Consider the following 25,368-nt stretch of genomic DNA (forward strand, 5'->3'; position numbering starts at 1 on the left):
ACATTTTCTTGTGGTTGGTTAGTATGGATTATGGACTGTGTCACCTTCATCAGACAAATGACCAGTGATGCATATTCACACAAAGGTGTAAAATGTGTACGAGTTGTCCACAAAATCGATGTCAATTTGGCTTCGCTGTAAGTGTATGTACAATAGTTGTTATGTATGTACTGAAATGACTCGGTTCATCTATGCTTTGTTAATACTTGGTCATCTAAGATGTGTGAGAGTCTATGAGCCTGACGTAAGAACACAAACCTCCAGATTCAGGACATCGTGGATTGCTGGAATTTGTTCTGACAACAACATATTTTAGTTTCCAAAACCACATCTATCAAAAATGCTTGGGTACTGCTATAGGTAGTCAAGTGTCTCCCATTTAGGCCAATTTGTTCATGAAACATCTGGAGCAAGAAGCAATAGCCACTGCCCCCATAGAATGCAAGTCTATACTATACCTTATGGAAACGATATGTTGACCGCATACTTGAGATAATCAAGAAGGCATCACAGAAGGATTTGACCACCCATATCAACACCATAGATGCCAATAATAACAAATGAATAAATATTTCAAACATTTTTTATTTCCAAATGTGCCATTTCTGTGGTCATTTTTAAAAATAGCTTGATACCTGCACATCAATGTACACAAAAAATGTCTGAGTTGAGAGAATATTTATTCTCGGACTTCAGAGGATGCATTTGAGTAACAAACTTAAGGTAAAATCAATTATTTTGCTTGTCCTACATTGTAACCTACGCATGTATAGATGTCACCACCCAACAAGATGCTTGTCGTCTAATAAAAAACACATGTATAAATGTTTTCACCCAACAAGATGCTTGTCGTCTAATAAAAAATACAAGTAAAGATGTTTTCACCCAACAAGATGCTTGGCGTCTAATAAAAAACACATGTATAAATGTTTTCACCCAACAAGATGCTTGTCGTCTAATAAAAAACCCATGTATAAATGTTTTCACCCAACAAGATGCTTGTCGTCTAATAAAAAAAACATGTATAAATGTTTTCACCCAACAAGATGCTTGTCGTCTAATAAAAAATACAAGTAAAGATGTTTTCACCCAACAAGATGCTTGGCGTCTAATAAAAAACACATGTATAAATGTTTTCACCCAACAAGATGCTTGTCGTCTAATAAAAAATACATGTAAAGATGTTTTCACCCACCAAGATGCTTGTCGTCTAATAAAAAATACATGTAAAGATGTTTTCACCCAACAAGCTGCTTGTCGTCTAATAAAAAATACATGTATAGATGTTTTCACCCAACAAGAGGCTTGTCGTCTAATAAAAAATACATGTATAGATGTTTTCACCCAACAAGAGGCTTGTCGTCTAATAAAAAATACATGTATAGATGTTTTCACCCAACAAGATGCTTGTTGTCTAATAAAAAATACATGTATAGATGTCACCACACAACAAGATGCTTGTCGTCTAATAAAAAAATACATGTATAGATGTTTTCACCCAACAAGAGGCTTGTCGTCTAATAAAAAATACATGTATAGATGTTTTCACCCAACAAGAGGCTTGTCGTCTAATAAAAAATACATGTATAGATGTCACAACCCAACAAGATGCTTGTCGTCTAATAAAAAATTCATGTATAGATGTTTTCACCCAACAAGATGCTTGCCGTCTAATAAAAAATACATGTATAGATGTCACAACCCAACAAGATGCTTGTCGTCTAATAAAAAATTCATGTATAGATGTTTTCACCCAACAAGATGCTTGTTGTCTAATAAAAAATACATGTATAGATGTCACCACCCAACAAGATTCTTGTCGTCTAATAAAAAATACATGTATAGATGTCACCGCCCAACAAGATGCTTGGCGTCTAATAAAAAATACATGTATAGATGTCACCACCCAACAAGATGCTTGTCGTCTTATAAAAAAATACATGTATATGAAGCGGATAAACTTTTTCTTCAATTAGTGTGAAATTATTGTATGTTCCCTGATTTAGGTTACAGCTGTCTGGTTTCTATCTAACTGTATAATTTCTTTTGTTTCAGGTTTATTGTTGGTGATCTTTTAGAAGACATGCTGGATGTGATTTAATAGGTTTGACCCACTGTGGATTTTACTATGTAAGGACAGTAGAAAATACCAGAAACACGTGTTGCTACATGTATGCCTACTGAGGGGTGTGGAATGTTTGTGTCTAGACAGCTGAGCCATCATGAGGTTCAACAGTAAAGAGTTATCCTTCCTTGCCCATCAGCCATCCTCACGCTTCTCAAAGGAAGGCGTTCTGTGGATGAAAGATAAACACGATGGGCTATTTAAAAAGGGAGAAGGTAACTTCATAATATACTGCATGCTATTTAATTTTTTATTCTTTTTTTTGGGGGGTGTGTGTCTTAATTGAAGTGCAACATGAAGTTTCTCAAAAGGTTGAATGTAATCTATGAGTTTGTAAAAAATACCAGTCCTGTTTATATAAATTTATTGTGGTATAACAAATAAAATAGAAAATGTTGCACTGAACAAAATGTGAAAGACCCATTATGTTTTATGGTAGGTTTGACACACTGTAGTAAACCTGACTAGTAGACTAGTATAATAAGTACCGGGTACATGACATTTGACATATGTCAGTAGAATAATATAATTCCCATTGATTTAATTGCATGTAGCTAGCAGTAATATGATAAGATAGAATCGTAATTTTGACTTCTACTTTTTCAGTGAATCAGGAACGCTTCTTTCGTTTGAGAGGAAATTTATTGTTTTATTTCAAAAGTAAAGAACTTGTAAGTATACTGCTATGTTGATGCTGTTGATTTAAGAAACAATTCATTCCAAAGTAAACCAATGAGTTCAGCCCCCATTTTTATGTTACATGTATACATTTTTAAGTGAAAAATAAGTCAAAGCTCAGTTATTAGCTGTATATTTCTTTTTCATTTTCAATTTCTTTTTTGATTTTTGATTTTTCAAGTTTTTACATTTATAAACAATACAGTTACAATATATACATAACACGACATAAAAGAAACATATTTATAGGCACACATATCATTCGTTATCATACAAATACCAATACAATTACCAGAAAGTAAATTCTGATTTAGGAGTTATCATCATTTTGTGTATCCGTGATCAAGGTTATTTAATTATGTACTGTGTCACAGTTATCAGAGTACTTGTTATAAAATTAAAATCCAGCAAAGTTTTAGAATCCCAACTTATGTTTTAATTCATAAATAGTAAAAAGGAAATAAAATATTCACGCAAGGAGATTGGGAATAACTTATCATTGAATTAAGAATGCTTTTCTATGGAATACTATTAATTAAGAAATGGTACCGATATCTTGTATTTAAACATTTTATATCATCAACTACAGAAGGGGGATCCACTTGGTGTGCTGATCTTGGAGCGGTGTACCATAGAACTGTCTACTGGAGCTGAAACAGGAGACCTGTTTGGATTTATTATTGGTAATACATTTTGACAGAAACATTTAAAGATGAAACACGTTTCCCTTAATAACAATGAAGGATATGTGTGAAAAATATTTGCAGTGGAAAATTTCTTTAATAGTATTGTTTTCCTTTTGTAAACTGCAAAGAAAATGACTTTTTGGGGTTAATAATTTCAAACAATATTTCAAGCTAATTTAACTAAATATATTTGAATTGAAAGCATTTCTGCCTTACCATTGTATTGTTAGTGCAATGAAAGCTTGCTAGCTAAATATTAACCAACATTATATTACATGGAAATGGTTGACATTAATACAAATATACATATTAGTATACATTATATTATTTGACTTTTACATATATTTATAGTGTACGAGGGAGATGAACACACTTACAAGTTTGCCACCAACACAGAGGACGAACGAGACTTGTGGATACAGTGCCTACACATTGCCAGTTATGAATGTCTCAAGATGCAGCTACAGAGTCTTCGTGAACAGATCCAGGCCAGAACTGGACGGGACCCCATCTCGCAGCCGCCTCCGACAGACACGGGGATGGAATACGAAACACAATCTGGTGCGACCTCTGACCCCACTGGGGCTCCACTGGGGTTACATTCTGTTGCCAAAAATTAACCAACATCCAGCGTGTAGGGGTAATGATATTTAGATTAGATGGTGTGGGATAGGTTGCAGGTTGGATTCAGGTAGATTTACTTGGTAAAATAGTAAAACATGTCCATCGTAAAATATACAGGACATGCAAAAGTTTCATTTCCAAGTATAAGATGTTTTAATCTGTTGTCTATTCCACTTGTCAGATGAGAATACTCCATTTGGTTTTCCTCTGTAAGTGAACAGGAGTAATGAAATGATGTCTGTTTTATGAAATTGTGTTAAATTAAATGTGAGTCTGTGAGACAGGTGGAATATATAGTAAAGTACTGTCTTTGTAAAGACTTGATCTCGTTTTATCACCAAATTTCACTGTATAAACAAGTGATAGAAACTAATCCTCAAGGTGTGATAGACATGTTTTACTGTGTTAATTCACTATCAGCTAGGGTGAAGGCGTGTTAGACATGTTTTACTGTGTTAATTCACTATCAGCTAGGGTAAAGGTGTGATAGACATGTTTTACTGTGTTAAGTCACTATCAGCTAGGGTGAAGGTGTGATAGACATGTTTTACTGTGTTAATTCACTATCAGCTAGGGTGAAGGTGTGTTAGACATGTTTTACTGTGTTAATTCACTATCAGGTAGGGTGAAGGTGTGTTAGACATGTTTTACTGTGTTAATTCACTACCAGCTATGGTAAAGGTGTGTTAGACATGTTTTACTGTGTTAAGTCACTACCAGCTAGGGTAAAGGTGTGATAGACATGTTTTACTGTGTTAAGTCACTATCAGCTAGGGTGAAGGTGTGATAGACATGTTTTACTGTGTTAATTCACTATCAGCTAGGGTAAAGGTGTGTTAGACATGTTTTACTGTGTTAAGTCACTACCAGCTATGGTAAAGGTGTGATAGACATGTTTAACTGTGTTAAGTCACTATCAGCTAGGGTAAAGGTGTGATAGACATGTTTTACTGTGTTAAGTCACTATCAGCTAGGGTAAAGGTGTGATAGACATGTTTAACTGTGTTAAGTCACTATCAGCTAGGGTAATGGTGTGATAGACATGTTTTACTATGTTAAGTCACTATCAGCTAGGGTAAAGGGGTGATAGACATGTTTTACTGTGTTAAGTCACTATCAGCTAGGGTGATGGACCTACAAGCTATGCATGGATGGATCGAGGGATTGGTGTAGAGAGCACTTGTTTTCTGAGGGGTTGGGATGGACCCTCCTCCAGGGGTCTTTTTATCAGCTTTAGGCAGTCCGTTTCACACCTTTAATATGACATGAGGTGTATACATTTAAACATCAATTCCGATTCCAAATGATGCCCCCCCCCNCCCTCACCTTCTTTCAAGATTTCTGGATCTGCTGCTAAGGTGATGGATGTGCAGACGAGAGTGATTGGATTGTGTGCTAGTGGTATAAGCTAATATTACATTTTGTATCGTACCGGTTGTGCAGAAAAGAGTGATTAGATTGTGTCAGCTAGTGTGCTAGTAGTATTATTAGCTCACCGGGTCCGAAGGACTAAGGTGAGCTTATGCCATACTGTGGAGTCTGTCGTCCATCTGTTGTCCGTCCTCTTTCCATCGTCTGTGCGTCAACAATTTCTTAAAACGACTTCTCCTTCATAACCACTGATTGAAATTTAACTAAATTTGACTGGAAGCATCCCTTGGTGGTGGGGATTCAAAAATGGGCCGTACCCCCCAGGGGGCTGAGGGGCAGGGCCATAAAGGGTTATTTGGCTACATTGCTTTAAGCAACTTCTTCTCTGGAACTAAGAGATGGATATCAACCATATTTGACTGGAAGCATCCCTAGGTAGAGGGGATTCAAAATTGTACAAATGGTGGGGCTGACCCCTGGGCAAAGGGGTGGGGCCAAAAATAGTTTATTACTTGGAAATGGTTGAGATCCCCACCCAATAACCATATATGCAATTGCTGAGTATAAAGAGAAGAATGCACATGTGCTTCTAGGATGGCCCTGGAGTCTGGCCCCAACCTTGGAGATATAGTCCCTGGGTCATAACTTTGAAATGGTTGAGATCCCCACCCAAAAACTATATATACAAATGCTGGGCATAAAGAGATGAACAAAGTCTTGATATTATAGACCCTGGGGTCTGGCCAAACCCCTAGGGACCTAGTTTCCGTGTCACAGCTTGCAAACAGTTGTGATCCCCACCCTATAACCATATATGTAATTGTTGAGTATAAAGAGACGAATGCACATATGCTTCCAGGATGTCCCCAAGGTCTGCCCGACCCTTGGAGACTTGACCCCTGGGTCATAACTTTGAAACGGTTGAGATTCGCACCCAAAAACTATATATACAAATTTAGAATGCAGTCATGATATTATAATTGATCCTGTGGTCTTGCCACAACCCTAGGGACCTAGTTTTGGAGCCACAGCTTGGAAACAGTTGAGATCTTGACCCCATAACCATACATAAAATTGCTGGGCATGCAAAATCTAATTCATATATGCTACAAGGATTGGCCTAGGGGTCTGGCCCATTCCCTTGGATCTTATTTGGAGAATATTTTGCCATGATTGCTGAGATATCCAGGTGAGCAATACAGGCCCTCTGGGCCTCTTGTATTTTGTATAGCACCGGTTGTGATGGAAAAATACACCTTGTGGTATTTTTCTGTTAGTGACATAAATCAATTTCAACATCATATACTAGATTGATCAGTCTACCTTACTAATGAACATTTGTAATCAGTAAGATGTTCATAGATCTATCAGAGAATGAGAATTAACTGGCATCTATCTATTAATTGGATCATTTATTAGTATATAAGTCAATCACAAAAAGCTTGGGATAAGTTGAATTTTATTTATTAGGAAACATCTACCAGTTTTGCCCGAACAGTGGGCTTCTTCCGGACCTGAAGACCTTCCTCATCCTGAAGAAGCCCACTGTTCGGGCCAAACCGGTAGACGTTTCCTTATAAATAAAACTCAACTTATCCCGAGCTTGTTGTGATTAGCTACTACACTTAGTTTCCCCTATTCCTCAATTGCCCTGAATACTGTGTGGTACCCAAGCAAGGGATAAACAGAACCAACCAAAACTAATTAAGAGCAATAGCGTTGACTATATTCCTGGAACTATCACTTATTATTTGTGTATCACTGTTGGAAGACTGGTTAAAAAGTTGAAGAATTGAAAAAGGAAAATATTGTGAACTTTTATGGTTAAAAGATAGTCTCATCACTTTACTGGAGACAGGCCTTGAAATGTTCTTTTAAAAAAAAAGAAATAGTAAATACAAAAAAAAAAGTTATATATTTCTCCTTTTTTTTTTAAACAACAGGTAACACAGATGAAGATCCGGCCATGGAACTCTGTATAGGTAAGTATGGGACTGACTCTATATAAGTAAGTACGGGACTGACTCTGTATAAGTAAGTATAGGACTGACTCTGTATAAGTAAGTACAGGACCGGCTCTGTATAAGTAAGTATGGGACCGGCTCTGTATAAGTAAGTACGGGACTGACTCTGTGTAAGTAAGTATGGGACTGACTCTGTATAAGTAATTATTGGACTGACTTAGTATAAGAAAGTATGGGACTGACTCTGTATAAGTAAGCATGGGACTGACTTAGTATAAGAAAGTATGGGACTGACTCTGTATAAGTAAGTACGGGACTAACTCTGTATAAGTAAGTACAGGACTGACTCTGTTTAAGTAAGTATGGGACTGACTCTGTATAACTAAGTACGGAACTGACTGTATTAGTAAATATGGGACTGACTCTGTATAAGTAAGTACGGGACTGACTCTGTTTAAGTAAGTATGGGACTGACTCTGTATAAGTAAGTACGGGACTGACTCTGTATAAATAAGTATGGGACTGACTCTGTATAAGTAAGTATGGGACCGACTCTGTATAAGTAAGTACGGGACTGACTCTGTATAAGTAAGTACGGGACTGACTCTGTATAAGTAAGTACGGGACTGACTCTGTATAAGTAAGTACGGGACTGACTCTGTATAAGTAAGTACGGGACTGACTCTGTATAAGTAAGTACGGGACTGACTCTGTATAAGTAAGTACGGGACTGACTCTGTATAAGTAAGTACGGGACTGACTCTGTATAAGTAAGTACGGGACTGACTCTGTATAAGTAAGTACGGGACTGACTCTGTATAAGTAAGTACGGGACTGACTCTGTATAAGTAAGTACGGGACTGACTCTGTATAAGTAAGTACGGGACTGACTCTGTATAAGTAAGTACGGGACTGACTCTGTATAAGTAAGTACGGGACTGACTCTGTATAAGTAAGTACGGGACTGACTCTGTATAAGTAAGTACGGGACTGACTCTGTATAAGTAAGTACGGGACTGACTCTGTATAAGTAAGTACGGGACTGACTCTGTATAAGTAAGTACGGGACTGACTCTGTATAAGTAAGTACGGGACTGACTCTGTATAAGTAAGTACGGGACTGACTCTGTATAAGTAAGTACGGGACTGACTCTGTATAAGTAAGTACGGGACTGACTCTGTATAAGTAAGTACGGGACTGACTCTGTATAAGTAAGTACGGGACTGACTCTGTATAAGTAAGTACGGGACTGACTCTGTATAAGTAAGTACGGGACTGACTCTGTATAAGTAAGTACGGGACTGACTCTGTATAAGTAAGTACGGGACTGACTCTGTATAAGTAAGTACGGGACTGACTCTGTATAAGTAAGTACGGGACTGACTCTGTATAAGTAAGTACGGGACTGACTCTGTATAAGTAAGTACGGGACTGACTCTGTATAAGTAAGTACGGGACTGACTCTGTATAAGTAAGTACGGGACTGACTCTGTATAAGTAAGTACGGGACTGACTCTGTATAAGTAAGTACGGGACTGACTCTGTATAAGTAAGTACGGGACTGACTCTGTATAAGTAAGTACGGGACTGACTCTGTATAAGTAAGTACGGGACTGACTCTGTATAAGTAAGTACGGGACTGACTCTGTATAAGTAAGTACGGGACTGACTCTGTATAAGTAAGTATGGGACTGACTCTGTATAAGTAAGTACGGGACTGACTCTGTATAAGTAAGTATGGGACTGACTCAGTATAAGTAAGTACGGGACTGACTCTGTATAAGTAAGTACGGGACTGACTCTGTATAAGTAAGTATGGGACTGACTCTGTATAAGTAAGTACGGGACTGACTCTGTATAAGTAAGTATGGGACTGACTCAGTATAAGTAAGTATGGGACTGACTCTGTATAAGTAAGTACGGGACTGACTCTGTATAAGAAAGGGAAATGTAATGAAATACCTCGAACTTATGATATTGTCCAGCATCTCTGCTCTCTGGCTGTTAATTTTTACTTTAAATTGCTTCTTTGTACCCCTGATCAGATATATAATTCTGACTGTATGTAAAACTGAGTGGGTTTACCCCTGATTAGATATACAATTCTGACTGTATGTAAAACTGAGTGGGTTTACCCCTGATCAGATATACAATTCTGACTGTATGTAAAACTGAATGGGTTTACCCCTGATCAGATACATAATTCTGACTGTATGTAAAACTGAATGGGTTTACCCCTGATTAGATATACAATTCTGACTGTATGTAAAACTGAGTGGGTTTACCCCTGATCAGATATATAATTCTGACTGTATGTAAAACTAAGTGGGTTTACCCCTGATCAGATATACAATTCTGACTGTATGTAAAACTGAATGGGTTTTCCCCTGATCAGATATACGATTCTGACTGTATGTAAAACTGTCTGTTTACAGGTTGTATTCTGACTGTATGTAAAACTGTCTGCGTACAGGTTGTATTCTGACTGTGTGTAAAACTGTCTGCGTACAGGGTGTATTCTGACTGTATGTAAAACTGTCTGTGTACAGGTTGTATTCTGAGTGTATGTAAAACTGTCTGTGTACAGGTTGTATTCTGACTGTATGTAAAACTGTCTGTGTACAGGGTGTATTCTGACTGTATGTAAAACTGTCTGTGTACAGGGTGTATTCTGACTGTATGTAAAACTGTCTGTGTACAGGGTGTATTCTGACTGTATGTAAAACTGTCTGTGTACAGGTTGTATTCTGACTGTATGTAAAACTGTCTGTGTACAGGTTGTATTCTGTCTGTATGTAAAACTGTCTGTGTACAGGTTGTATTCTGACTGTATGTAAAACTGTCTGTGTACAGGTTGTATTCTGTCTGTATGTAAAACTGTCTGTGTACAGGTTGTATTCTGTCTGTATGTAAAACTGTCTGTGTACAGGTTGTATTCTGTCTGTATGTAAAACTGTCTGTGTACAGGTTGTATTCTGTCTGTATGTAAAACTGTCTGTGTACAGGTTGTATTCTGTCTGTATGTAAAACTGTCTGTGTACAGGTTGTATTCTGTCTGTATGTAAAACTGTCTGTGTACAGGTTGTATTCTGTCTGTATGTAAAACTGTCTGTGTACAGGTTGTATTCTGACTGTATGTAAAACTGTCTGTGTACAGGTTGTGAGGACTTGCAGTGTGACAGCAGTGGAAAGGCCCCTAACCCGCTGGTTGTGCTATATACCATTATACCTCCGCAACAGAACTGGATACAACATAATCACACAGAAGTCGTAGAGGTAGTTATCTCCCCCTGATCCCTCTTCAATTATCTCCCTTGGATGCTTCACACATTAGGTAGGGATATCTCTAGAGGAAAGTATCCCCATTCCCCACTGATCTCTTCACACATTAAGTAGGGATAGATCTTTAGAGGAAAGTATCCCCATTCCCCACTGATCTCTTTACACTTTACGTATGGATAGATCTAGAGGAAAGTATCCCCATTCCCCACTGATCTCTTTTCACTTTACGTATGGATAGATCTAGAGGAAAGTATTCCCATTCCCCACTGATCTCTTCACACATTAGATAGGGATAGATCTAGAGGAAAGTATCCCCATTCCCAACTGATCTCTTCACACATTAGGTAGGGATATTTCTAGAGGAAAGTATCCCCATTCCCAACTGATCTCTTCACACATTAGGTAGGGATATTTCTAGAGGAAAGTATCCCCATTCCCCACTGATCTCTTTACACTTTAGGTATGGATAGATCTAGAGGAAAGTATCCCCATTCCCAACTGATCTCTTCACACATTAGGTAGGGATATTTCTAGAGGAAAGTATCCCCATTCCCCACTGATCTCTTCACACATCAGATAGGGATAGATCTAGAGGAAAGTATCCCTATTCCCCACTGATCTCTTCACACATTAGATAGGGATAGATCTAGAGGAAAGTATCCCCATTCCCCACTGATCTCTTCACACATTAGGTAGGGATAGATCTAGAGGAAAGTATCCCCATTCCCAACTGATCTCTTCACACATTAGGTAGGGATATCTCTAGAGGAAAGTATCCCCATTCCCCACTGATCTCTTCACACATTAGGTAGGGATAGATCTAGAGGAAATATCCCCATTCCCCACTGATCTCTTCATAGACAGGGGTAAAAGTTATTATCTCACCTTAGATTTTACAATGAGTGATATTTCCTTGATTTTCTGTGTCAGCCACTTACAGGTAACTATATCCAAATTGATTTTGATCGAGAAGTTAATTAACAGTGAAGTCATATTCAATATTTCTGATACCATGGCATATTGTCAACGTTTTCATTTTGAAGCTGACTCCTTCAGAAAGACTAATCTGATTTTAATGCAACCTTTCCTATAATACATTCCTCAGACCAGGGTAGGAACTATTGTACATTGTGTAAGGGAAGAATGTGGTACCACTAGGGGCTGAGGGCCCTAAAAAAGACTACTAGTTAAGTATGGATAAAGTGATTTTGACCTTATTTGGCATGAAGCATACCATTGCAAAGAGTAACCAACCTTCTAATATGAAAGTTGCAGGCCTGCAGGAGATTAGAGGGATAAGGTCCATGCCAATAGAGGGGAAAAGGGTTAATCATTTCATAGTATATTGTACCAATAAAATCTTTTTAGCCAAATCTGGTCTGAATTACATGTATCATCCTGACCAAGTGTACCCAGTGTTGTACTAGTGTTTGAAGTCATACTACAAAGGAACATTTTCATGATAATTAATTGTTTACTTTTGACAGAAAAGTAAAAGTCCACAGTTTTTGAAGACAATTGGTTTTGGCAATCTGAATGGTGTGGACACCTGTACCAGAGTAAAACTGACCGTGTTTCATGTGAAGGAGAGGATGACTGGCACGGTAAGATATTCAACTAATGTCAAGGAGAGGATGACTGGCACGATAAGATATTCAACTAATGTCAAGGAGAGGATGTCTGGCACGGTAAGATATTCAACTAATGTCAAGGAGAGGTTGACTGGCACGATAAGATATTCAACTAATGTCAAGGAGAGGATGACTGGCACGGTAAGATATTCAACTAATGTCAAGGAGAGGATGATGACTGGCACAGTAAGATACTCAACTAATGTCAAGGAGAGGATGACTGGCACGGTAAGATACTCAACTAATGTCAAGGAGAGGATGACTGGCACGGTAAGATATTCAACTATGTAAGGTCCAAGTGAGGATGACTGTCACAGTGTAAGGTAATGTGTAGGAGAGATTGACCAGCACGGTAAGGTATGTAGGTCCAAGTGAGGATAACAGGCACAGTGTAAGGTAATGTGTAGGAGAGATTGACCAGCATGGTAAGGTATGTAGGTCCAAGTGAGGATGACCTGTCACAGTGTAAGGGAATGTGTAGGAGAGATTGACCAGCACGGTAAGGTATGTAAGGTCCAAGTGAGGATGACTGTCACAGTGTAAGGTAATGTTTAGGAGAGATTGACCAGCATAGTGGTATGTAAGGTCCAAGTGAGGATGACTGTTACAGTGTAAGGTAATGTGTAGGAGAGATTGATCAGCATGGTAAGGTATGTAAGGTCTAAGTGATGATGTACTGTCACAGTGTAAGGTAATGTGTAGGAGAGATTGACCAGCACGGTAAGGTATGTAAGGTCCAAGTGAGGATGACCTGTCACAGTGTAAGGTAATGTGTAGGAGAGATTGACCAGCACGGTAAGGTATGTAGGGTCCAAGTGAGGATGACTGTCACAGTGTAAGGTAATGTTTAGGAGAGATTGACCAGCATAGTGGTATGTAAGGTCCAAGTGAGGATGACTGTTACAGTGTAAGGTAATGTGTAGGAGAGATTGATCAGCATGGTAAGGTATGTAAGGTCTAAGTGATGATGTACTGTCACAGTGTAAGGTAATGTGTAGGAGAGATTGACCAGCACGGTAAGGTATGTAAGGTCCAAGTGAGGATGACCTGTCACAGTGTAAGGTAATGTGTAGGAGAGATTGACCAGCACGGTAAGGTATGTAGGTCCAAGTGAGGATAACAGGCACAGTGTAAGGTAATGTGTAGGAGAGATTGACCAGCACGGTAAGGTATGTAGGTCCAAGTGAGAATGACTGTCACAGTGTAAGGTAATGTGTAGGAGAGATTGACCAGCACGGTAAGGTATGTAGGTCCAAGTGAGGATGACTGTCACAGTGTAAGGTAATGTTTAGGAGAGATTGACCAGCATAGTGGTATGTAAGGTCCAAGTGAGGATGACTGTTACAGTGTAAGGTAATGTGTAGGAGAGATTGATCAGCATGGTAAGGTATGTAAGGTCTAAGTGATGATGTACTGTCACAGTGTAAGGTAATGTGTAGGAGAGATTGACCAGCACGGTAAGGTATGTAAGGTCCAAGTGAGGATGACCTGTCACAGTGTAAGGTAATGTGTAGGAGAGATTGACCAGCACGGTAAGGTATGTAGGTCCAAGTGAGGATAACAGGCACAGTGTAAGGTAATGTGTAGGAGAGATTGACCAGCACGGTAAGGTATGTAGGTCCAAGTGAGAATGACTGTCACAGTGTAAGGTAATGTGTAGGAGAGATTGACCAGCACGGTAAGGTATGTAGGTCCAAGTGAGAATGACTGTCACAGTGTAAGGTAATGTGTAGGAGAGATTGACCAGCACGGTAAGGTATGTAGGTCCAAGTGAGGATGACCTGTCACAGTGTAAGGTAATGTGTAGGAGAGATTGACCAGCATGGTAAGGTATGTAGGTCCAAGTGAGGATAACAGGCACAGTGTAAGGTAATGTGTAGGAGAGATTGACCAACATGGTAAGGTATGTAAGGTCTAAGTGATGATGACTGTCACAGTGTAAGGTAATGTGTAGGAGAGATTGACCAGCACAGTAAGGTATGTAATGTTCAAGTGAGGATAACAGGCACAGTGTAAGGTAATGTGTAGGAGAGATTGACCAGCACGGTAAGGTATGTAGGTCCAAGTGAGGATGACTGTCACAGTGAAAGGTAATGTGTAGGAGAGATTGACCAGCAGGGTAAGGTATGTAGGTCCAAGTGAGGATGACTGTCACATTGAAAGGTAATGTGTAGGAGAGATTGACCAGCATGGTAAGGTATGTGATGTCCAAGTGAGGATAACAGGCACAATGTAAGGTAATGTGTAGGAGAGATTGGTCAGCATGGTAAGGTATGTAAGGCCTAAGGGATGATGTACTGTCACAGTGTAAGGTAATGTGTAGGAGAGATTGATCAGCATGGTAAGGTATGTAAGGTCTTAGTGATGATGTACTGTTACAGTGTAAGGTAATGTGTAGGAGAGATTGATCAGCATGGTAAGGTATGTAAGGCCTAAGTGATGATGTACTGTCACAGTGTAAGGTAATGTGTAGGAGAGATTGACCAGCATGGTAAGGTATGTATGTCCAAGTAAGGATGACTGGCACAGTGTAAGAAATCAAACTAATTTCCAGGAGATAATCAGCTGTATGGTAGGAAATCAATGTTTTGTACAGGAGAGATTAACCAATTCAACATAGTAAGAAATGTGATATCCAGGAGGGTAGAGACCAGTGCAGTAAGATATCTACATAATGGTCAGTAGAGGATAACCAACAGATATCAATATGATATTAAGGTAAGAAAGATAGACAAAGTAAGGAAATGGAACATAATGGTCAGTTGAAGAATGGTACCACAAGTTGTTGATACATTTGTTGTTGATTATAAGTGAACGATTTGTTGTTTGTTACAGATGTCACAGCTCGGCCAGGCCATCTTCACACTCCAGGATCTGCTGATGGCGCCAGACATGCGATTACGTCTGGAGCTACAGTAAGTACCTTGTTGTATTGTATTATAAGGAGAGTCTGAAATTACAGGAGTGTTTACCTGTTAATTCATATTTCTAAGCTTAAGGAAAAACAGTAGAATTTTCTTCAAAACCAAGAAAAACTAAATTTAAAAATCTTCAGGTTTTCTTTACTTGAAAAATTCAATTTGGGAATGACATTGCATGTATTGGATCCGGAGTCCAGAGGTCAAGTCAATAGTTAATTTATATGTGTTTTCCAGAGGTCCAGATCCTATAATGAATGGCTACGTGACTGTTATGTCTTGGATCAATGACGGCAGTTTGTCCATCCAGGATTCCCACGATAGGGTATGCATATATAGTCATGTGAATCTGTCTATAAATAGCATTGAATAGGTTACTGCTAGAGAAGATATACCATTTTGGAAGTTTTAAACTCGGTTTTGTGGTTTTAGCCAATGGACTCTATTGGTAGGTCTTTATAGACAGGTTGCTGTAATAGAGAAAGCTCCATTTTGGAGTTGTTACACACTTTCAGTAGGTATAGACAAGAAGTCTGTATAGACAGTTGGTCTCTGCAGCAAGTTTTACTATATAGGCAATGTGAAAAAGGAAAGTTGAGCAGAAAACAGAGATACACTTTGGTTTGGCCTAATATACAATAACAGAAAACAGGGAAACTCTTTGGTTTGGCCTGATATACAATAACAGAAAACAGGGAAACTATTTGGTTTGGCCTGATATACAATAACAGGACCTGAAATACAATAACAGGACCTGATATACAATAACAGAAAACAGAGAAACTCTTTGGTTTGGCCTGATAGACAATGACAGAAAACAGAGTTAATCTTTGATTTGGCCTGATATACAATAACAGAAAACAGAGATAATCTTTGATTTGGCTTGATATACAATAACAGGACCTGATATACAATGACAGAAAACAGAGTTAATCTTTGATTTGGCCTGATATACAATGACAGAAAACAGAAATAATCTTTGATTTGGCCTGATATACAATAACAGGACCTGATATACAATGACAGAAAACAGAAATAATCTTTGATTTGGCCTGATATACAATAACAGAAAACAGAGTTAATCTTTGATTTGGCCTGATATAGTGATACAATAACAGAAAACAGAGATAATCTTTGGTTTGGCCTGAAAAGCATTTTTTTTTTATTATAAGAATTGATTATCATTTATTAGATTCCAATCTTGTTAAAGCTCATAGATTCTTGTGACAAATATTTTCCTCCTATGATATAAATATAACTGACATTCCGATCACTTATTGAATGTCCTGTAGTTAACATATTTGATGACTGTAACTAATCATACATGTATATGAATTCTACTGTAGGTTAGCAATGGTGACGAGAGGCACAGACTGGTAGCATTACGTCGCCGGTCAAAGCGCATCGACACACTACGCCCAATGTATAGCAATATCACAACACGAACATTCCGCTTCGACACAACAAACGGAAGTGTGAAGCTGTTGGTTCATGAATACATGGGGGAGAGTAAACTGTCATTTGACATTCCCTGTCAGCTCCTGTAAGTTCATTTTAAAGGATGTTAAACTTGAAACTTTCATCTATTATTAAACCAGAATTGTCAAATAGAATAAAATAGAAATGTATGCAGTGGTACACGTCAGGTCTACAGTATATAAAGATGAAATATGACTTAAAACGGTAAAACAGACAAATCAGTAAAACTTTATGTGAGGGCTCATGTTTATGGTCCAATAAAACATTACTCATTTGAATCAAGGCTTCACTTTTGAAAAAATTACTACATGTATTTTTTAATATTCAGATTTAGTACTTGGATTTGAGTATGTGAGGTTGAGTAGTGAGGGCTGGGATAATGAGAGTGTTTCGCAGTTATTGTCATATAGACATAAACCACAACATATAACCAGCAACGACAAAAACAGTTCAGTCAGGTTTGTTTTGGCGAATGAAGTATTTACATGTGATGAAATAGAAGTATCTATTAACATACAGTAATAAAGGTTTCTGCACCTCTGGTACATGCGTCCGCCACTGCTCTCGCCGATATGGAATTACCGGGAACCACTTGGTCGTCAACTACGCCGGCGTCACGTCCCAGGTCCCCTGTTAAGCCGGCAATTCTGTATCTGCAAGTGTAGCGAGGTCCTTATTCCAAAATTATGATATTAATTACCTGTCGTCTTCCAAGGAGAGAGAAAAAGATTGACCCAGGGCCAGTGACCGCTAGTCTTATATAAGAAGATATAACCTAAATAATCTAGTCGGATATGCAATTATGGATGAAAAATATAAGTGAGGGTGTAATACTATGGTTGACTACACACGATTAAAACTACCTTCTGTATTACCTGTAGACTAAATATAGCATATTAAACACAGTACAGTTACTGGTATAGAAACTTTAAGAGGCACATTTATAATTATTACCAGAGTAGTTTGGTTGGGTATACGGGTTGGATGATATTAGGGTTAAGTTTTGAGGTTTGAGCATTTGGTTAAAAGTTAGAAAAGATATGTAATGAAGTAAACACATCCTTATTGTATTTCAGGAAATTATGGGTTGATGAAGAAAAGGCAAAAATTACACAACTTCAGGAATTAAGACAGGTAAAGCCCCCTGGAATTACAATATTTAACATCTGATTGTCTTAATACACTAGTCATAATGTGTGAGTTCTTTCTAATCTGGATTGTTCTGTTTGTCAAAAAATATAGATATGTATAAGGATGTGGCAGTTCCCTGAGCAACCTGTTGTTTGATCATTGTAAAGTTAATCATAAACAAATATTCACAGCTGGAAAAAGGTAATGAGTGAGACTTTAGTATAATGTTGGGTAAAAAAAAAATCAAAGTTTTGAACCATGCGATAATTCTATATTTAGTATATTGTGTACATGGTTAAAGGAACAAATCATCGTACAACCATCTGTTTTTAGCTCACCTGGTCCGAAGGACGGCAGCGTCCATCATCCGTCGTCCGTCCGTCAACTTTTCCTTTAAAACACTACTAGTTATGAACGACTGAGAACATTTTGACCAAATTTGGTCAGAAGCATCCTTGTGGAAAGGGGAACAAATTTTGTATAAATAGTGGGTCTGGCCCCCCTGGGGGCTGAGGGGCGTGGCCCAATAGGGGAACTATAACAAATTCTTTTAAATCCTTCTTCTTCTGTAGGAATGAAAGGATTTGTTCCATATTTTGTCAGAAGCTTTCTTGGGGGAGGGGAACAGATTTTGTATAAATGGTGGGTCTGGCCCCCCTGGGGTCTGAGGGGTGGGGCCCAATAGGGGAAATATAGCAAATTCTTTAAAATCCTTCTTCTTCTGTAGGAATGAAAGGATTTGTTCAATATTTGGCATGAAGCATCCTTGGGTGAAGGGGAACCAATTTTGTATAAACGGTGGGTCTGGCCCCCCATGGGCCTGAGGGGTGGGGCCCAATAGGGGAAACAGTAAATTCTTTAAAATCCTTCTTCTTCTGTAGGAATGAAAGGATTTGGTTCATATTTGGTCTGAAGCATTCTTGGGTGAAGGGGAACCAATTTTGTATAAATGGTGTTTCTGGCCCCCCTGGGGGCTGAGGGGCGTGGCCCAATAGGGGAAATATAACATTTTTTTTTAAATCTTTCTTTTTCTGTAGGAATGAAATGATTTGTTCCATATTTGGTCTGAAGCATCCTTGGGTAAACGGGAACCTATTTTGAATAAACCGTGGGTCTGGCCCCCCCAGGGGCCTAAGGGGCGGGACCCAATAGGGGAAACATAACAAATTATTCTTTAAAAACCTTATTCTTCTGTAGGAATGAAAGGATTTAGTCCATATTTGGTGTGGAGCATCCTTGGGAAAAGGGGATTATTTTGTATAAACGGTGGGTCTTACCGCCCTAGGGGCTGAGGGGTGGGTCCAATAGGGAAAACATAGCAAATTCTTCAAAATCCTTCTTCTTCTGTAGGAATGAAAGGATTTGGTCCATATTTGGTGTGGAGCATCCTTGGGTGAAATGGAACCAATTTTGTAGAAACGGTGGGTGTAGCCCTCCTGGGACCTGATCAGGGGTGGGGCCCAATAGGGGAAATAGGGGTAAAACCTTTATAATCCTTCTTCTACCATAGGGAATAAGGGATTTTATCCTAATTTAGTCTGGAGCATCCATGGGCAAAAGGGACTCAATTTCATATAAACAGCGAGTGTGGCCCCCCCTGGGGGCAGAAGGGAGGATGGGTCCAATAGGGGAAACAACAAATTCTTCAAAATCCTTCATCTTCTGTAGGAATGACAGGATCTTGTCCAAATTTGGTATGAAGCATCCTGAGGTAAGGGGAACAACTTTTGTATAAACGGTGTGTCTGACCCCCTGGAGGCAGAGAGGCGGGGCCCAATAGGGGAAATAGAGGTAAAACCTTTAAAATCGTTCTTCTACCATAGGGGTTAAGGGATTTTATCCTAATTTAGTCTGGAGAATCCTTGGGCCAAGGGGACTCAATTGTGGTCTCCAAGGGCGGGGCCCAATAGGGGAGATAGAGGTAAACCTTTAAAATCCTTCTTCTACCTTAGAGATGAAGGGATTTCTTCCCAATTTGGTCTGGAGGATCTTGGGCAAAATTAAGGGACTCAATTTTGTATAAACAGTGAGTGTGGCCCCCCTGGGGGCAGAAGGGTGGGGCCCGATAGGGGAAACATAGCAAATTCTTCAAATACCTTCTTTTGTACGAATGACTGGATTTTATCCTTATTTAATCAGGAGCATCCTTGGGCCAAGGGGACTCAATTTTGTATAAACGGTGGGTAAGACCCCCTAGGGGCATAGGGGCGGGGCTCTGTTTGAAGTTTGTTCTCGCTATATCTCAAGTACTGGATGGATCTTTCTGAAATTTCATATGTACTTACAGCACCTACCATGGAGTGCTATATCTTTACTTCATACCAGTTATTTTAAACATATTCAGGTGAGCGATACAGGCCCTCTGGTCCTCTTGTTGCATTATGTCTTCAATTCTGATGTTATTGAGAAATATGTTGATAATCAGTTTGAAAAAAAGCCAATTGTTTAACCTGGTGTTAACCGGACAAAAAAGGCTGATTCCATCAGTACCTTCAGACAGGGAGGTGTTTTATGTTTAAACTTGTAGTTTAAATTACTTGTGTGACTGCTTTGTTTTCCAGTTAGTACCAATGATAGAGGCTGAGCAAGTATCCCAAATCACAACGTGCGCTGCAACAGTTTCTAAATACGTTGACATTCTCAATCTGCTGGCTAACTTCTCAGGTTTATTGCGTTAAAGACTTGATATTTCTGTACACAGACTTCTGTAACAGTTGTCAGCCATCATGTCATTCAACTCTGCCACTTAGTCGAAAATTTCCGTGATGACATCAAGGTCAAACAGTTCATCACTATAAGTTACACTATTACCAGCTGTAGTCACCCTTCTAAATTTAGCATGGGATTAAATTACACTTTTTTAAGTAGATAACAATAATTTTTGAGAAGATTATTTTTAAACCTTTTTATTAAGCAAGTATCTGTTTTATAATGAGCAAGGCTGTCTCTGACCTGTGAGCTGATCACTGTTACAGTCCAATGCTAGTGTAGTTGTCAATGCATGATAAGCTATTTCTGTATATGCTCAGCCTACTGAAGATTTCAGTCCAATTGATAAAGCTGCAACTGAACCGGCACTTCAAAAATTGGGAAACAAAACAATCCCTTGGTATAATCAGGGACCGTATATAGACTCCATTATACGTCCCTGGTATAATTTGTAAGCTCTTTATTTTGTTTATATTTCTAGTGGTTTTGACTGAAAGCTTTACTTGTGCGACTTGGAGAACTTTGTGTAGGGTTATAAGTACAGGAACAGCTCGTCAAAGTTTGACAGGACCAGGGTGTTACATGTGAAGTTGTTGGTCAATCTCTGGTGGAAATTTGGACGAAGTATGAGATCATTCAAACATTGCTATATACATTATGTATAAAAGTATATATTTGGGGTTTAAATGATATTTGATTATGTGTAAGAGAAAATCTTCACAGTTTTTAATACTTACCTTCAGATTCTAACCAAATCTTTTGCAATGTTCATCTACAAAACATTATAATGTAGGATTGGACTGTGTTTATCCTGTCTTGTGAGATATTTGAAGTTGTATGATAGTCCACTTAACTCAAAAGTGTTTATCACCTATAAAGAGATTGACAGTATGTTGTATACAGTGGTTTAGGAACAGACCTTGGCCAGCAACTTTACAACACAGGAGGTTATTATTACTGCTAGCAGCAACATGTGGTATGCCCTCAGGGTGAACACAACATCAATCTGTCTATTTACTTTATATATCCAATCAACTCATTGATCAAAATATTGAACCAGACTGTGAACTTGATTGGTCAAAAGAACGAGAGTGTGAAACTAGTGATAGTGCCATAACTCGGGACTCCCGACTTTCAATAGTCATGGCTATAGCCTTTTTAATAACAAAATGCAGATTTCATTCGAGACACTGCTTGGTTTTTCTTGACCCTGGGGAGAACCAAACGCTTGATGCTACATGCTTTAAAACTAACACTGTATCAAATACTTTATGTATTTTAGTTTCAGTTAACTAATCACAGTGGTGTAAGCAAAGGAAAGGCTATTCTAACTGCTGTTGGGAAACTAATAATAATTCAATAATAGAAGGTTTACTAATTAAACTAAATTCCATATCAGGCTGTCATTTGGTAAAGAAGTCTAGGGTGGTCATTCCATTTGATTTTAGCAAACAACAAAAATTGATGGGATTCTTTATAGGCAAAATAATCTCCTGGCAGACAATGTTTATTTTATCTGTAATCCAAGGCAGTCATTCAAAAATTATAACATAAAAATTGGGATATTATACTGTTGGACAGGATTCTGAAGAAAAAAAAAGAACATTTGTAACAAAAAGAAAGTCATGAAAAGGTATAATTAATCCCAGTGTACTCTATTTTAAATCCAATGCCAGGCTTATAGGTAGGGTTCTGAGTCTGATGTTTAAGTTTTGTGTTATACAGTTGTCAAGAAGGTGGCAAGCTAACAGAAAGGAGGTGTTGGACTTTACAGCTCGCACAGAGTCTCACTACTCCAATCACCTGGAGACATTGACCTCACACACAGGTACACATACTGACATCATCTGGAGACAATATCCTCACACACAGGTACACATACTGACATCACCTGGAGACATTGACCTCACACACAGGTACACATACTGACATAATCTGGAGACACTATCCTCACACACAGGCACACATACTGACATCATCTGGAGACAATATACTCACACACAGGTACACATACTGACATCACCTGGAGACACTGACCTCACACACAGGTACACATATTCCCATCACCTGGAGACATTGTCCTCACACACAGATACACATATTCCGATCACCTGGAGACACTGACCTCACACACAGGTACACATACTGACATCACCTGGAGACAATGTTCTCACACACAGGTACACATACTGACATCGCCTGGAGACACTGACATCACACACAGGTACACATACTGACATCACCTGGATACAATGTCCTCGCACACAGGTTCACATACTGACATCACCTGGAGACATTATCCTCACACACAGGTACACATATTCCCATCACCTGGAGACATTGTCCTCACACACAGGTACACATATTCCCATCACATGGAGACATTGTCCTCACACACAGATACACATATTCCGATCACCTGGAGACACTGACCTCACACCCAGGTACACATACTGACATCACCTGGAGACACTGACCTCACACACAGGTTCACATACTGACATCACCTGGAGACATTATCCTCACACACAGGTACACATATTCCCATCACCTGGAGACACTGACCTCACACACAGGTACACATACTGACCTCACCTGGAGACACTGACCTCACACACAGGTACACATACTGACATCCCCTGGAGACACTGACCTCACACACAGGTTCACATACTTACATCACCTGGAGACATTGACCTCACACACAGGTACACATACTGAAATCACCTGGAGACACTGACCTCACACACAGGTTCACATACTTACATCACCTGGAGACATTGACCTCACACACAGGTACACATACTGACATCACCTGTAGACAATGTCCTCACACACAGGTACACATACTGACATCACCTGGAGACAATGTCCTCACACACAGGTACACATATTCCCATCACCTGGAGACATTGTCCTCACACACAGGTACACCTATTCCCATCACCTGGAGACACTGACCTCACACACAGGTACACATACTGACATCACCTGGAGACAATGTCCTCACACACAGGTACACATACTGACATCACCTGGAGACAATGTCCTCACACACAGGTACAGATACTGACATCACCTGGAGACACTGACCTCACACACAGGTACACTTATATATTCAGTATTTGTCAGATGCAGTCACTGTCCTCATGATATACCAAATAATTCACACAAATACAAACCTTATATAAACTCAGTTATGTTCACAATACATGTACGCACATACTTGCATACTGTATATACCAACATGCATTCATACTCGCACATGCAATCATACATTCACAAATATGCTCATGGACATATGAAATAACATTGAATGATATACTCAAAAACATGTTTATAAAAATTATACTGGTACACATTTTGACATTGTATATTTGATACCCTTGACATACTTGGTTAATTTGTTATTGCATATCTGTGAAATCTTAAATACACGATAAAGGAATCATACGGAAGCATAAATAAAAACCGGATCACCTTTACTTTGGTGTAGTTCCTCAGTGTTTAAAGGACAGATATCATTTAAGGAACTGGTCCGTTTTTTATGTGCGAATCCAATGAAATTGCAACCTATGAACCTTCAATTTTGTCATAAGATGTTACAAAGAAGGCAAGGGTAGAGGCGAAACCGGTCGACACTTCTAATAAACTACAAGAACAACTTATTACTCCTTCGCCTGTTGTGATTGAATCTATTTTAAGATGTTACAAAAGCGTAGAGAATGTAAGTATTAAGAGAATGGTACTCTGGAGTACGATAATGATTTTCTTCCATCCATACACCATATATACGGTGACACACACATACTCATATTCATACTCACATTGTGATATTCTCACATTCACAATTATATGATTACATCAAAGTATACATACTCACACCTGTCCTAACAAGTATTACGGCTTACTCCTTCACACACTTTACACTGACAAATATTACCACATACATCCCAAACACACCTTCATACGATCAGTCATACTCACAAAGACACTGACAAATATTACTACAAACATCCCAAACACACCTTCATACAATCAGTCATACTCACAGAGACACTGACAAATATTATCACATACATCCCAAACACACCTCCATACAATCAGTCATACTAACAAAGATCATTCCTGCTAGTTTATTAAAAATCACTAATTTGTACTGAATCCGGTATGTTTTTATCACAAACTTCCAATTACTTTTTATAGAGCATGGGAACAATATAACGAAGCAATAAAGAATACATTGAAAATGTCTTCCTATTAATAATCAAATCCAACCTGTCACTAACCCAAGTCTAACTACATATTATATAGGTTTGATATAATGTTAACATAGTTACTATGTATGAGTGTTATCAGGCTTTATATTGTCTGCACCCGGTCAGTTCATACTAACACAGATTAACTGTGACTGTCAGTGACACCCTACCTGTACATGTCCCTAACTCTGGGCCGCTGTATTCTGTGGCGATCAGTGACCCCCTACCTGTACATGTCCCTAACTCTAGTCCGCTGTATTCTGTGGTGATCAGTGACACACTACCTGTACATGTCCTAATCTCTGGGTCGCTGTATTCTGTGGCGATCATTGACACCCTACCTGTACATGTCCCTAACTCTAGGTCGCTGTATTCTGTGGCGATCAGTGACACCCTACCTGTACATGTCCCTAACTCTGGGTCGCTGTATTCTTTGGTGATCAGTGACACCCTACCTGTACATGTCCCTAACTTGAGGTCACTGTATTCTGTGGCGATCAGTGACACCTT

The 25,368-nt window shown here is 38.9% G+C and overlaps 1 protein-coding gene across 2 annotated transcripts in view; it reads left to right on the forward strand.

The window, feature by feature from the left end:
* Window positions 1–25,368, forward strand: part of LOC110457829 (type I inositol 3,4-bisphosphate 4-phosphatase-like) — a 67,574-nt gene that overhangs the window by 908 nt on the left and 41,298 nt on the right. Inside the window, exons 2-13 of one of the 2 annotated variants that reach the window (XM_021509256.1) lie at window positions 2,056–2,340; window positions 2,732–2,796; window positions 3,393–3,486; window positions 3,841–4,050; window positions 7,428–7,466; window positions 10,607–10,725; window positions 12,219–12,335; window positions 15,198–15,277; window positions 15,518–15,605; window positions 16,627–16,823; window positions 17,836–17,893; window positions 20,452–20,554. In XM_021509256.1, coding sequence (XP_021364931.1) covers window positions 2,223–2,340; window positions 2,732–2,796; window positions 3,393–3,486; window positions 3,841–4,050; window positions 7,428–7,466; window positions 10,607–10,725; window positions 12,219–12,335; window positions 15,198–15,277; window positions 15,518–15,605; window positions 16,627–16,823; window positions 17,836–17,893; window positions 20,452–20,554 — 1,288 coding nt within the window. In that variant the 5' untranslated portion in view covers window positions 2,056–2,222. Of the gene's footprint in view, window positions 1–2,055; window positions 2,341–2,731; window positions 2,797–3,392; window positions 3,487–3,840; window positions 4,051–7,427; window positions 7,467–10,606; window positions 10,726–12,218; window positions 12,336–15,197; window positions 15,278–15,517; window positions 15,606–16,626; window positions 16,824–17,835; window positions 17,894–20,451; window positions 20,555–22,324; window positions 22,428–25,368 lie in introns of both variants that reach the window. The other variant, XM_021509257.1, reaches the window with a different exon arrangement.

This window comes from Mizuhopecten yessoensis, unplaced genomic scaffold, assembly GCF_002113885.1.
Source record: "Mizuhopecten yessoensis strain PY_sf001 unplaced genomic scaffold, ASM211388v2 scaffold9331, whole genome shotgun sequence".
Classification (NCBI taxonomy): Eukaryota; Metazoa; Mollusca; class Bivalvia; order Pectinida; family Pectinidae; genus Mizuhopecten; species Mizuhopecten yessoensis.